The sequence below is a fragment of the Ochotona princeps genome, chromosome 17 (genome assembly GCF_030435755.1).
Source record: "Ochotona princeps isolate mOchPri1 chromosome 17, mOchPri1.hap1, whole genome shotgun sequence".
In the NCBI taxonomy this organism is placed as follows: Eukaryota; Metazoa; Chordata; class Mammalia; order Lagomorpha; family Ochotonidae; genus Ochotona; species Ochotona princeps.
The window spans coordinates 15,435,930-15,451,423 of record NC_080848.1 but is presented as its reverse complement, the minus strand read 5'-3'; the positions used below and the strand labels follow the sequence as shown (position 1 = coordinate 15,451,423).

General features: G+C 42.3%; 1 protein-coding gene across 1 annotated transcript in view; it reads right to left on the bottom strand.

Moving 5' to 3' along the window:
• BRCA1 (BRCA1 DNA repair associated) overlaps positions 1 to 15,494 on the bottom strand; it is a 66,486-nt gene that overhangs the window by 16,041 nt on the left and 34,951 nt on the right. The window contains exons 10-14 of the mRNA XM_058675394.1: positions 13,516 to 13,690; positions 9,244 to 9,370; positions 6,724 to 6,914; positions 4,318 to 4,589; positions 963 to 1,050 (exon numbers count right to left, since the gene is read on the bottom strand). Coding sequence (XP_058531377.1) covers positions 963 to 1,050; positions 4,318 to 4,589; positions 6,724 to 6,914; positions 9,244 to 9,370; positions 13,516 to 13,690 — 853 coding nt within the window. The remainder of the gene's footprint in view (positions 1 to 962; positions 1,051 to 4,317; positions 4,590 to 6,723; positions 6,915 to 9,243; positions 9,371 to 13,515; positions 13,691 to 15,494) is intronic.

Genomic DNA, 15,494 nt, shown 5'->3' with positions numbered 1-15,494 from the left:
AAGTGTTCCATGCAGGGAGGCTCTCTAGATTTGAGTGAAGGTTTCTGCCCTGTACCTGCTCGGCCTCAGTTGTTACTGTAGGACACAGGCACTGCCGCATCAGCAAGGCTGTCAGCCAGTGTGGTCCCGGCAGGCAAATGGGCTCAAGATGCTCCAAATTTAAATTTCATTTCATGACAGTTTCATAGGCTCTGGGATTCTCCCAACCACTCCCCCATATTGAATTCCCCCATATTGTTACAGTAGTACAGATCATAACTAGTCATGAATCCTTCATTGAGGGCATGAATCACACACAGAGTCCAGCATCTTATTGTCCAGACAAATTCAACAGTTTCATTGGGAGACCACCCTTGGTCTGAAAGTTGAAGGATGCTCCAAATCTTAAGCTAAAGTACAAGAGGGTCAGGAAGTGATAAAACTCATTTGTTTTTCATAGGGCAGTGACTGACTATTGGAAGACAATAACCTAGGCCATGCTTAACAAACACAGGTTGAGTATCCCTTTCCAAGACACTGGGGAACAGCCTGTTAGAGATTTTGGAATATTTGCATAGTCAACATATGAGCTACCTTGGTGACAGAATCCAAACCTAAACATGAAACACATCCTGTTAGATCTGATACATGAGGTGTCAGGATGGCCAAGCGGTCTAAGGCGCTGCATTCAGATCTGATACATGACTTACACATGTAACCTGAAGGGAATCTATACCATATTTTTAGTGCACATATGTTTTAACTGTGACCCATCACGTGAGCCCAGTTGCTACATGTATCAATTACGATGTCATACCATTGCTCAAAATATTTCAGATTTTGGATTTTCAGATTAGGGATGCTCAACCTATATTCGTATTTTTAGTGCTTGCTTCGGCAGCAGGTATACTAAAATTGGAACATATTTTTAATATGATTTTATATAAAAGATGTAGCATATTCTGTAAAGATTCTTGGCATACCTGTTTTCATAATGACATGAGTAGTCTCTTCGGTAATTACATTATTTAGAGTGATGTGGAATTTCTTGGCAAACTTTTGCACCAGTGACTGAAATCAAAGCAAATACTGCATTACAGCAAGTAACTCCAATGCACAATTTAAAGTATTAGTTTCCCTAGTTTTGAATCTCTACTTCTCTCAGAAAAGATACATTTTTTTCTTTTTTATTATACCACGACCCCAGCTTCAAAGTAAATAATTTAATTAAAACTAAGTAAAATTAGAGGAAGACTCTGTAAGACAAGGAACTAAAATCCAAGCTTCAAAAATAATACTAATTTTCCCTTTAATAAGCTGACAGTTTCTTTGTGTAGGACACTGTAGCATAATTTAGACTTATCAGCTTATACTTAAAAAAAAATTATTATTTTCTTTATTTCAAAGGAAGAGTTACAGACACAGGTAGAGATAGACATTCCATCCACTGGTTCAACCCCCAGATGGTTACACCAGCCACGGCCGGGCCAGGCCAAAGTCCAAAACCAGGAGCTTCTTTCAGGTCTCCACATGGGTGCTGGGGCTCAGGTACTTGGGCCATTTTGTGCTTCTTTCTCTGCTGCATTAGCAGTGAGTTGGTTAGAAAATAGAGCAATCAGGGGGATGCTGGCTGTTCAGGCAGCAGCGTAAGCTCTTAAGCTACAACACTAGTCCCTTAGCTTATACTTTAAGAATGTATAGAAAGCAATACTATAGATAACACAGTTTAAAACAATGATTCAGGGGCTTAGCAGTGGGTTAAGCTATTGCTTGCAAGAGTCCTGACTATTATACTTCCAGTTAAGCTTCCTGACTGAGAAAGCACCAGTTGCCCATCCTAGTACTTCGGTAATTGCAACCATGTGGGAAACCTGGATGGAGTTTTGAGCTGTTATCTTAACAGGCGTTGGGGAAGTGAACTAGCAGATGGAAGATCTCATTCCTTTTGTCTTTTGAATAAAGTAAATAAATCTTTAAAACAGAAAAAAGCAATTCGATTCTGATAGTTACAAAACAGTCAAATAAAGATGCTAGTACAGCTAAGTGTAAAAACTATTCATTCTGGGACTGGCATTGTGGCACAGCAATCTAATCCTCTGCCCTGTGTTGCTCACCTCCCACATGGTACTGGTTTATGTCCTAGCTGCTCTACTTCTGATTCAGCTCTTTGTTAATGGCCTGGGAAAGCAGTAGGGGATGGCCCAAGTCCTCAGTACCCTGCACCCACATGGGAGACCTGGAAGTAACTCCTGGCTTCCAACTCGGATCAGTTCAGCTCTGGCCATTGTGGCCATTTGGGGAGTGATACTGCAAGAACCGCCTCTCTCCGTAAAATCTGCTTTTCAAATGAAAGCAAGTAAATCTTCAAGTCTTCAAAGAAACAAACAATAACAACTATTAATTCTCTCTTAAGGAATGGAAAAAAGCCACAATCCAGAGTTCTCTAGTTATTATCTATCAACCAAATACAAACCAATTGCATAGCTGACACAATTGGTAGCTTCTGGATGGTAAATAACTTCTTTTTCCAAGGGTTATCCTTTACTGGCCATGGTCACCCACATCCACACAATATTAATGTGTCACACAATATTTCAATGGAGGCCACCCATCTCTCTTCAAGCTTACTCCATACTCCACTGGGTGCTAAGAAAAGGCAGGCTGGATTTAACGACATCCTCCCATCTTGCCACTGCCCTCTGCCAGGATCATTAGCAATTCTGAACTGATTAATTGCTGAAATCCCAGCCATAAGACAGTGCTCAGTAAGAAGAGCAACTGCTGAAAAGATCATCTTAATACAGGCTTCAGAATTAATCATGTGTAATACAGTCAGTAGCTTTCATCATAAATTTACCACACTTCAGCAGGTCTGAATGGAGCCCAAGGTTTCCCTCACTGCTTGTTTAAGGCAACACATACCCAAGCCGCTTGCAGTCCAATTTGCAACTCAGAATTGCCAGGGCCAGAAAAATCAGACCACTATAGCCATCTTTTGAGATGAACTCACAAAACAAAGGAATAAGGAAAGCTAATTTTCAGTGAATAAATGGAAGTTCTAACTACACAAAGAAGTGATAAGAGTCATTTAGACAGATACAGTGTGAGGGCTCAATTGGCTAATACCCTTTGCAAGCGCCAGGATCCCACATGGCCGCTGGTGTGTTTCCCAGCTGCTCCATTTCCCACCCAGCTCTTTGTTTATGGCCTGAGAAACCAGTGGAGGATGGCCCAAGGCCTTGAGACCCTGTACCCACATGAGTGTTCCTGGCTCTGCAATGACTCAGCTCTGGCTGTTGCAGCCACTTGGGGAGGGAACCAGCAGATGGAAGTTTCCTGTTTCTGTCAATCTGCCTTTGCAATAAAAATATTTTTTAAAAAAAGTTTTGGGGCACATTGCTAGTGTAGGAATCGATCTGTGAGCTGATATTGTTAACAGCCATCCTCTTGCACTTATTCACTGTGTCTCACGGAACACACAGCTTACTTTACCCTTTCTACGGAGGGAATATCTAGTCATGGAGGTTAAGCTAAGTCCCCAGCCACAGAGAACTAAACTTGAGAAATGGTTCTTAACCTACGAAGGATATATTAGTGAATATTCCAGTATTACTCAGTTATCTCTCAGCGTGCAAGAAACAGCCACTCATATCATTTTAACCCATTTGACAATCTGGGGTGTTATCATACTTTAAAGAAATACTTATTCAATTATAAAATGACATCAAGGATAATTAATTATAGGAAAATTTCCAAGGATGTCTGAAACCTAGAAGCAGCTCAGGCAGAAATGAGGTTTCAGTGGTCTCCATTTTAACAGGTATTTTTCCACCGTGTGAAACAACTCCCACTTCTGGCATGAGAGGCCCACCGAGATGCCAAATTCCTAATAGAAAAAGGTGCTGGAGGGCAGACATGACAAGACAGGCGATTAAATAACTGTCTTACAAGCCAACATCAAGACGAACACAGACTGGAGTCATGCCACTGTCTGTCAGGATGCTTGGAACCAGTCTGGATCTAGTTAAACATGCTGGGAAGTTTATTCACATGTGAACTGCAGAAGGAAAAAGATGCCTACTTGCTTCATTAGACAAAAAGAAAATGCAAATTCAAAAGCTTTATATCATAACCTGAAGTATATAATTTCTTTTTGGTTAATATTTAATACATATTTTCTCAGGAAATGAGCTAAAAAGATAATCCATACAATAGCATTTTCTTGATGCAAACTTCAGGATTCAGTAATGAAAGTTACATAGACTTGTGTGTGTGTTTCCCAGATTTACAGCACGTTATTAAAGCCTCAGTCATTGAGAGACACATGGATATACTCACAAACTCTTTTGAGGTCAGGCCCGACACTACCATGGACATTGCTTTGTCGCTCCTTTCTGTTGAGGATGCCAGCTCTGGCTTACCCAGCCTCACACTTTGTTTTCCTGCTTTGTACCCAGCGCTCTCAGTAGCTGAACCCTTGGAAAATTCTGCAACTTCAAACTCAGGTAATTTCAATGTAGATATTGGAGCTGGTCCAGGGGCTCTATCCTCAGGAGAATGTTCGGGGTCATCAAAGAGGCTGATTCCAGATTCCAAATAGGAGGTGCCCTCTGAAAGGAATGGAAGAAGCATAATTTACATGACAATGAAACTTGAATTACAACTGTGCAGCCCAGTGAAGCTATCTTGAGAGGAAAATGGGTACACTGACATACTGCTTAGTGGCTTCCCTTTGTAATTTTAAAACAACCAAGGAGTCCAATAAACTGTGATACATTTCATTCAGTGGAGCTTTTGAGTACAACATTAATGCAAAATAAAACAGAGAGACATTTCTAACACATTAAAGTTGAGGAACATTTATATTGATTCTACTTTAAGAATAAAGACTTTATTGAAATGGCTAAATAGAGGCCAGCATAATGGCACAGTGGCCTAAGCAGCAGCCTGCAATATGGGTATTCTATATCAGGGTGCCAGTTCTAGTCCCTGCTGCGCCATTTCTGATCCAGCTCCTTACTAATATGGCTGTGAAAACAAGAGAGGATGGTTCAAGTATTTGGGCCTCTGCTACTCCTGTGGGAAAACTGGATGGAGGGAGTTTCAGGTTGCTGGCTTTGGCTTGGACAGGCCCTGCCTATCTTACCTATCTTAGCAGTATCAGCATAAGGAAGATCTTTCTCTCTCTACTGGTCACTCTTTCAAAGAAATAACAAATCTTAATCAAAAAAGAAAAAATGACCAAAGAAAGATAGCAGAGGTTGGTGCTGTGATGTAGCAAATTAAGCTGTCCTCTGTAGTACTGCCATCCCTTATGGTTGCCAGTTCGAGTCTCATTGGCTTCACTTCTAATTCAAATGCCTGCTATTGCACCTGGGAAAGCAGCAGAGACAGCCCAAGTACTTGGTCCTGGGCACCCATGTGGGAGACCTAGGTGAAGCTCTTGGCTCCTGGTACAGCCCTGACTAGGGGGCCATTTAGCAGTGGGCCAGCAGATGGAAGATTTCTCTCTCTGTATTCCTCTCAGTAACTCTTTTAAACAAATTAAAAAAAAAAAAAAAAGCCCCTAATGAATGCACCCAAATATCACATTTGATGCCAAATAACATCTTTTGTGAAAGTATGTTTTTAGAATTAATTTAAAAATTTCTTTACTGATTAAAACTTTGATTAACTGATTTATTTAAACATTTAATTTTTATTGGGAAGGCAGATTTGCAGAGAGGAGAGACACAGAGAAAGATCTTCCATCCGCTGGCTCACTCCCCAAGTGGTCGCAACTGCTCGAGTTGAACCGATCTGAACCTAGGAGCCAGGAGCTTCTTCTGGATTTCCCATGTGGGTATAGGGTCCCAAGGCTTTGGGCTGTCTTCAACTGCTTTCCCAGACCACAAGCAGGGAGCTGGATGGGAAGTGGAGCTGCCGGGATTAGAACCGGTGCCCAAATGGGATCCCGGCACTTTCAAGGCGAGGACTTTAGCTGCTAGGCCACGCCACCGGGCCCTGTATATCACTTTTAATGAATAGTATAAATTAAGGTTTTAGAGCCTATGCAATGGCTCAGCAGCTAATCTTCACCTTGCATGTGCCAGAATTCCATATGGGCACCAGTTCATGTCCCAGCTACTCTACTTCCCTATCAGCTACCGTCTTGTGGCCTGGGAAAGCAGTTGAGGACAGCCGAAAGCCTTGGGACCTTTCATCCATGTGGGAGACCTGGAGGAAGTTCCTGGCTCCTGGCCTCAGATTGGCACAGCACCGGCCCGTTGTGGTCACCTGGGGAGTGAATCATCGGACAGAATATCTTCCTCTCTGTCTCTCACCTGACTTTGTAATAAAAACACATAAATCTTTAAAAAAAAGAAGTGATATACAATGCAGAAGATATATAGTCTTTATATTCATTAATACATTAAAAAAAGAACTTGCTTCAAGATTTGAGCCATTTGTCAATGAGACAGGCCTAAAACTCTTAGAACTGTAGAATTCCTTCCTAACATTTGAACAACATACTTATTCCCATCCCCTATGTCATTAGTTAAGTCAACATAGAAAGACTAATAGCTGTGGCTATCTTCAAGTAAGCTAAGATTACCATTCAATTTATTTTTCTAAAATGGCTTAAACATAAAAGAAACATTCATGATAAACTAATAAATCAGAAGGCTGATTAGTCACAATAGTTTCATATAGGACTCAGAGAAAATAAAAGTGTCATTTCCATTGGAGCAGATGAAATATTACCTGTCTCTTGTGTGGGCAAATAAGACTGTGACCTTGAATCTTGCGGCTCTGACTTTTCCAGCTGCTGTTCTTCCACACCAACATCCTCAGCGGGCCCTTCTGGAGCTGGGCAGTTATTGTTCTGAAGACCGCTAGGGTGCCTGTCCATGTAGTCCCCACTGCTGAACAACTGGGATTCGGAAATGGGACAGCTAAGACAGATGAAAGAGAAAGACCATTATTATCAACTGTAAAAGGACAAATCACACCAAAGCCTGAGACAGTTCACAGCTGGAACAGCATAAGCAGCAGCAAAGAGCCCACGTGATGGCCTGGACACTGGGATTCACGCTCCTGTCAACATGTCAGGGCCGACATATCTACTCTTAGGGACTGGCTATCTCCTAGCTATTTAAAAACATGTCAGAAAATCTGACCAAATTATCCACTGCCAGTCACTCACTATTCCACTAGAAATCAAATAAATGTGTTAAAAATGGCATCTCTTACAAAATCAGAAAAATTGCTTCATCTATACTTGCTCTATCCAAGTTTAACAGAGGATTTAGCCACAAGGTCATTGTGCTGGGTGCTTGGACTTTTCAATGTCCAAAAATATATTTTTAAAAGATTTATTTATTTTTATTGCAAAGTCAGATATACAGAGAGGAGGAGAGACAGAGAGGAAGATCTTCTGTCTGATGATTCACTCCCCAAGTGAGCGCAACGGCCGGTGCTGCACTGATCCAAATCCAGGAGCCAGGAACGTCCTCCAGGTCTCCCACATGGGTGCAGGGTCCCAAGGCTTTGGGCCATCCTCGACTGCTTTCCCAGGCCACAAGCAGGGAGCTGGATGGGAAGTGGAGCTGCCGGGACTAGAACTGGTGCCCAAATGGGATCCTGGCGCCTTCAAGGTGAGAATTTTAGCCACTACGCTATCGCACCGGGTCCTGTAATAAATAAATCTTTAAAAAAAAATATTTTCCTCTATTTGAAGGGGGAGTGGGAGGAACAGCATAAAAGAGAGGAAAGAGAGAGTAAAAGAGAGGAAAGAAAGCAAAGAAATAGATTTTTCACCTCCTGGTTTACTTTCCAAATGTCTTCAACAGCTAGGGCGGGGGCCACCTGGGGTGTATGTGTTTGAGCTATTATCTGCTACCTTCCAGGAGTCACACACACACATCAAGAAGTAGAGTAATCAGAAGGCAAATTGGCATCTGGATATGGGATGTGGGCATCCCATGCAGTGCCACAATGCCTGCCCTGTAAAATATTTTTTTTCGAATACAATGTTATACAGTTTTATACCAATAATAATTTGAAAACGAATTTCAGAAAAATCTGAACATCCAAACTTGCTAGATTCTTAGGAGAGATTTTATTCACGGCAAATACTACTTTGGAAAAGTTGTCTCTCAGCTTCCAGGCTTGTTCAGTTTTTTTTTTTTTTCCTTTAAATTAGTTTTTCTTCTTATTATTTTCTCTCTCTCTCTCTTCTCTCGGCTGGTTTAACAGCTAGAGATGGGCCAGTCCAAACCAGGGACTTGGAGCTTCTTTCAGACGTCCAGGTGCGTGTAGGGTTCCCAGAATTTAGGTCATTTTCCACTGCCTTCCCAGGCATTTCCACAGGGGGCTGGATGGGAAGTGGAGCAGCTGTGACATGAACTGTGCCCTTATGGGACGCTGGCACCACAGGCAGAGGCTTAATCTACTGTATCATGGTACAGGATCCTGTTATTGTTTTTAAACTTTTATAAATATTTTAATTTTATTTGAAAGGCAGAGAAACAGAGACAAAGAGAATCTTCCAACTGCTTGTTTACTACCCAAATATCCACACAACAGCTAGGTCTACCCTAGGTTGAAGCCAGGAGCCCAGGGTTCAATCTGGTTTTCCAAAATGGGTAGCATGGACTCAAGTATTTGAGCCATCATCTGCTGCCTCTTAGTACATTAGCAGGAAGCTGGAGTGGAAGCAGAGAAGCTGGGCCGTGACCCAGGCACTGTGATGTGTGGGCACTTTAACGGCCGCTCCACTCACTCACTGTGGCTTTTATTTCTATATTTTACCCTGACCTTCAGAAGGAGAAGGTCTACCTAACTGCACATTTCTTATACTGTAGCTTATGTCTAGTATAGGGTCAAAAGATTAATTCCCAGTTTAAGAGACAAAGGTCCTAGAGAAGTGAAAGGTTATAAGTATTTGAAAACAAAAAAAAATTGGAGATAGCATGGCGGATAGTCAACCAAGGGGTTTCAGCAGGCAGGCGCGTGGCTGCTCAGGAGGCCTGCATCTCCACCAAAACACCTGGATTTGACACTTGGCACTGGTGCTCAAATCCAGCTTTCTGCCTATGCAAACCCAGAGAGGCAGCAGCTTACGGATCCAGTAGCTATGTCTGTGCCACGGACTAGGAAGCCCTGGATGGAGATTCTGGCTCCTGGCTTCAGAATACAATTGGAAAAGGAAACAGTGGGTGGGATCACGGTCTATCCCTGTCCCTAAGATGTCTTGTGGATACCACACCCAACATTTCTTACCTTTCAGCTGCTGGTCCTATATTGTTGCTGTTGGAACCATGCACAGATACTGGGAACTTGTCCACAGAAAGGCTTTCTGGATAATGGCTGACAGGAGATTCACTATGATTCTCTGAAGTTAATATTGCTTTAAATAGAATGAGAAAAAAAATAAGAAATTTACTTTGTTTGTTTGTCCTGATGGTAATAATTCAGGTGATAACATCAATTTTTTCGAGAGAAGCAATCAGTGACAATCAAATTGGTTTTCAAACACGCATTCAGCTAACATTTTACATTCGTGATGTGACAGATGCTAGCATTGAATGGGACTAAGTGATTAAAAACTGATAATAAAAGGAACATTTAAAATTGAGCAAATAAAGACACTCAGCTGGGAAAAGCATCTTTCTATTTTGACCTTAAACGATAATGAAAACAAGAATATGCAATAATTTTTTATCTTTGCTGCAAACAAAATAATACCAAATCCCTTGAGACAGCAATGGAAGCGAGCTGGGGAAGTACAAAGCACAATTCTTTTTCTGGCTCCAGTCTCCACAGTCAAGATCATATGGCATAGGATACAAGCTTTTGCCCATGTGAAGAAAGGGGTGAGAGGCTGGGAATCAGATGAGAGCGAAAAAAAGACCCCCCCCAAAAAAGGTGCCATTTCACTTAATATTTTTTAATTACTGAGGAAAAATAAACAAAATCAAACAAAAGTAAAAATCAACACAAAAAAATCTAAGTTTCAGCTTATAGGGAATGTTGAAATAACAGACAAAAATGATGATGAAATGACACAGTAGGGGAAAGAACACAAAACAGACCCAAGGCATTCTAAAATTCTAGTATACCCTTTTCATTTATTAATTCCTTCAAATGAGTTACTGTACCACTCCCTCTCAGGAATTGGCTTCAAGTAGAACTACTTAAAATGCAGAACACTAGAAAATCACAAATGTCTGATACGATTAAAAAGTCACTGATGGGGCCTGGTACAGTAGCCTCGTGGCTAAAGTCCTTGCATTGAACATGCCGGGATCCCATATGGGCACCAGTTCTAATCCCGGCGGCCCCATTTCCCATCCAGCTCCCTGTTTATGGCCTGGGAAAGCAGTCGATGATGGCCCAAAGCCTTGGGATCCTGCACCTGCGTGGGAGACCTGAAAGAAGCTCCTGGCTTCGGATCAGCTCAGCTCCGGCTGTTGTGGTCACTTGGGGAGTGATTCATTGGACAGGAGATTTTCCTCTGTCTCTCCTCCTCTCTGTATATCTGCCTTTCCAATAAAATAAATAAATCTTTTAAAAAAAAGTCACTGATGACCTTAATTCATTTTAAGCTTTTATTAGAAGAGATAAATTCCATAAATTGAGGTAGAACATTTAAACAAAGGTTTCTATTAATTTAACTGGTTTTTTTTTTAAAGACAGTGGGTAGCCTCGGGGAAAATAATCATTGATTTCCTCAGTTAATCTTCATATGCACTATGTTTAATTTCCTTTACATTCATCCTTTTGGATCTGTGAGTTTCTGGGAACACAGGGCTCAGCCTGAAGCCAGCAGCTGCTGAAGGTAGACAAGGTTTAACCTTAAATACAGGGATCATCCTTTCCCTCCCAAGAAATTCCGAAAAATTGAAACATAGTGATGGGCCACTTCTAAGGAATCACACCAAACGAAATTAACCATTCCTGGATCCCAAGGAATTCTGTAACCAGTGCTTCCGGGAATGGATAGCACTGCAGGACAAAGCAGCTCAGATAGGTCTGGAAATCACTCTTACTGCACTGAGTTATGATGTTAGACATGCTAATATTTCTTTTTAAATGACAGTAAACCCAGCAGGAAAAAAAAAGTGCTTAACATAGCTTTAGCTAGAGAGAGAGACACATCCAGTTTACTGCAGTAAGTACACACATTTGTCCCCCTATTTTATATAGGTCTGGGAATGGCCCTTAGATATATACAATAGAGAAAACCTATGGTGAAAGGCAAGACATGAACACAAAGATTCTAAAACAGAGGGTGTTCTCATTACAAAAGAATATGGCATCTTAGGGCCTGGCACGATAGCATAACGGCTAAAGTCCTCACCTTACACGTGCCAGGATCCCATATGGGTGACGGTTCTAACCCCGGCCCCACCTCCCTGCTTGTGGCCTGGGAAAGCAGTCGATGATGGCCCAAAGCCTTGGGACCCTGCACCAGCGTGAGAGACCTGGAAGAAGCTCCCTGGCTTTGGATCAGCTCAACTCCACCCGTTGTAGTCACTTGGGGAGTAAATTATCGGACGGAAGATCTTCCTCTCTGTCTGTCCTCCTCTCTGTATATCTGTCTTCCCAATAAAAAAAATTAATCTTTAAAAAAAAAAGAATATGGCATTTTTAAAAACTTATTTAAAAATACCTCATGGGTGGCCAGCACTGTGGCCAGCATGTTAGGCTACTCTCTGCTATGCTGGCAGCAGAAGGCCCAAGTGCTTGCACCCTTGTGAAACCCAGGAAAAACTGGTGCCTGGTTCCTGCTGGATCCAGTGCTGACCATCACAGCCATTTGAGGAATGAACCTGCGGATGGAAGACCTCTGTTTCTCCTTCTCTGTAATTCTGACTTTGAAATAAATAAATAAATTTTTAAAAAGAAAGAAAAACGTGTCATGAGTAAAATAGAAAATAAATTGATGAAGAAATTTACTTGGGTTTTACTTGTTCTCATACCAAGTTGAGGAGAAAAAGACTCAAAACTTTAGTGTTGACACTCAAAATGTTTGAGAAATAAAGTCAGAAAGAAACATTTTATATACAGGTCTTCACGAAACAAACATGCCATAGCCTATTCACACAAATATTCAAAGCCAGACAATAGCATCCTGTATATTGCGCGATGGAGTTCTTAGGTCTTTTTTTAGCTTGAAGATGGTGAAAGCACGTTAAAGAGGAAATTGTATTGGGCACGGGACTCTGGGCTTCATTACCTGGGAGATGAACTCAGTGAAGACACAAAGGAAACACATCTGGAAGCACTGCCAAAGTAACAGAATTCCTAGCTCCTCATGCAGCAGCTATAGTTTCTTCCTGATCATAAAAACACTTGGGGAGCAAGGCCACTCTCTGAACAATGAGCAGCCTTATATCCCGGACTCAAGGGAAGGTCGTGGGGCCCCTTGGAGGACCATGCGAAGGGGTTCCAGGGAAGGCACAGCCATGCTGAGGTGGGCAAAAATCAAGGAGCAGGGCGGGCTCCCCACCCCTGCCTGTTGGGCAGCGTCAGGCTCCCTGCCAGGGACCTCAAGCCCAACTCCTCTAGGCATCTGTCTCTTTCCATCCTTATTTAACTATCTGCCTGAAGGATTCTCTCTCCAGTTAAAAAAACTCAAAACTTTATCTTGCTTTCCTTAATTTACATAATGTTTCCCCTTAAAAATAAACTTCATTTTTATCTGCAAGGAAGATTTACAGAGATAGGAGAGATAGAAACGTTCCACTCACTGGTTTACTCCCTAGATGGTTACAACAGCCAGAGTTGGGCTGATTCAAAGGCAGGAGATTGTTCCAGGTCTCCCACATGGGTGTAGGGACCCAAGGCCTCGGGGTATCCTCTGCTGTTTTCATAAGCCTTAAGCAGGTAGTTAGATATGAAGTGGAGCAGCTGGGACATGAATCAGTGCCCACATGGGATTTAAGCCATACAGGAGAGGCCTAGCCTACTATACCACTGCACCAGCTGCCTCACATTATTTCTGTGTTCATTTCTCACTTCCTATATAGGAAATCAATCCCACTTGCTTGCCTTACTCCAAGTCTCCTCTAAGAGGTCCACTGGCCTTGATGATAAATATAACATTACCAGACAGCATTTGATTCTGGTATATAATTGGGCTTCTGCAGATTAAAGTGCATTTCCTAAAGTACAGGATGCTTCTATAAATTAGAAAGCACATTCACTTAGTCTCTGTAACCTGAAGCCAGTCTTGTAAGAAATCTGAGTGTTTTCTCACAGTTCTCTGAAACCATTCGTTTATCTATTGCCGATTTCCCCTGTTAGACTCAGTTTCCTAAGAGCCACATCCTGCTCAACCAGCCAAGGACATGAATGCTTGTCTTGGCTTACTCTGATGGTGACTTAGTTGTAAGGGTGGTCTAAAACCAGAGCTTCCTAAGATTACTCATGGAGGGACTCAGTAAAAACCACAGAATGCTGCAGCTTGGTTCTTACTTTTCAGAGGCGATAAATGCTGAGGGCGGGAAGAACATGGTTTGCTTTTGGTAAGTGGCCAATACTACGAACCTTTTCCTGATGTGTTCTGTTGTAGATGGAGCTGATCCTCAGAGACACAGGACTCCAGTGCGAGCAGGGAAGGGGATGTGTGAGGAGACTGGCTCCCGTGCTGCTCCAGCACGGCTTCCAGGCGAGCCATTTCCTGCTGCAGCTTGAGCAGGTTATCTTGCATGGCATCCCTCTGCTGCAAAAATGAAAAACAGCACCCAGAAAGTTACACACTTCAAGAAATTTGCCATAGAGTGAAAAGAAGCCATGCCAGCTAATTTTAACCTAGAAACTGAAACCACCCAGGATGGAATGAAGAGTTCTGGATGAACACTTTTCAATCTAGTCATATTCATATAATTAATACTCATGAAGTTATTTCAGAAAGATGCTACAGGGTGAAAAAAAAATCCTCTAACACTCCTAAATGGAGTTCCTTTATTGTGATGTCTTTTTGAAACTGCTAATTTTCTGTGATGGCTAGAGAGTGTGGAAAAAAATAATTAACATTCTTAAGCACCACTGATAGTTAAAATTAGCATGAGGGGGCAGGCACTTAGCCTAACAGTCAAGCTCTAGGTTAGGATCTCTGCAGCCCATTTAGGAGTGCCTGTGCGCAGATCCCTCTCCCCACCCCGGCGGCCTGTTCCTGTGTACCTTGGGAGACAGTAAGTGATGGCTCCTGCTGTTTGCGTGGGAGGCCTGGATTGAGTGCCTACCTCCCAGCATCAGGCTGGACCAGGCTTGTCTGTATTTTACACAGGTGAGTTGTCAAAGATTTGGCATTGTAAGATTTATAAGATATTTATGTTAGGGGTGGGTGCTGCTGTATACTGAGTAAAGTTGCCACCTGAATCCTATATGGGAATGGGTTCATGTCCAGTCTGCTCCACTTCCCATCCAGCTCTCTGCTTATGGCCTGGGATAGCAGTGTATGATGGCCCAAAGCCTGCACCCACATGGGAGACAGAGAAGCTGCTGGCTGTTGGCTTTGGATTGGTTCAATTCTAGCCATTACACCCATTTGGCGAGTGAACTAATGGATCAAAGATCTTTCTGTTGCTTTCTCTCTGCCTTTCCAATAAAAAATAAATAAATCTTTAAAAATACACATTTGTTTGTCTGTGTAAAAATTTGTGAATTGGGGGCCTGATGTGATAGCCTAATGGGCAGCTAAAGTCCTTGCCTGGCATGCACCAGGATCCCATATGGGCACGTGCTGTAATCCTAGTGGCCCTACTTTCATCCAGTTCCCTGCTTGTGCTCTGGGAAAGCAGTCGAGGACGGCCCAAAGCCTTGGGACTCTGCACCCATGTAAGAGACCCAGAAGAAACTCCAGGTTTCAGATTGGCAGTTTCAGCCACTGTGGCCACTTGGGGGGTGAATCAGTGGACACAAGATCTTCCTCTCTGTCTCGCCTCCTCTCTGTATATCTGACTGTCCAATAAAAAGAAAGCTTTTAAAAAAATATGAATTTCAGAGTGCTACTGAAAAAGACTCTCCTTCCTATGGTATTTTATATATTATATATATAAATAACTATCAGTAATCCCACAGATTGAGGATTCCTTTTCTGGGATTCTAGTAAGCTTTAGTTTGTAACAGAAAAGACAAACAGCTAACTCATTCCGTTCTACTGGCCCTCTATTGTGTAGCAGGCACACTGTCCTGGTGCTGTATTTAGCCTTGTTTCCTGGTGCTACCCTTCTAAGCAGATCAGTAGAGAGAAGGATTCAAAGAGCGCTAAGAAAGCCTGGAAGGGCAGTTATTGTCTTTAATTCAAGACAATAGGTTCTTCTAGCTAGGAGTCTCTGTTGCTTATTGCCTCATGTCAAGATGTTTGGCCCAGCCTAATGTGTTTTATATGCAAAGAAATTAGGTGCATAAGGACTTTTCCAAAATCTACATTTATCACTTCATTTTGTAAGGAGTATAATGGCGGCCAGCAAGTGAGGGCACGACAGATCACTTCACCTGCCATTTCTCCTTCTGATTTCGGA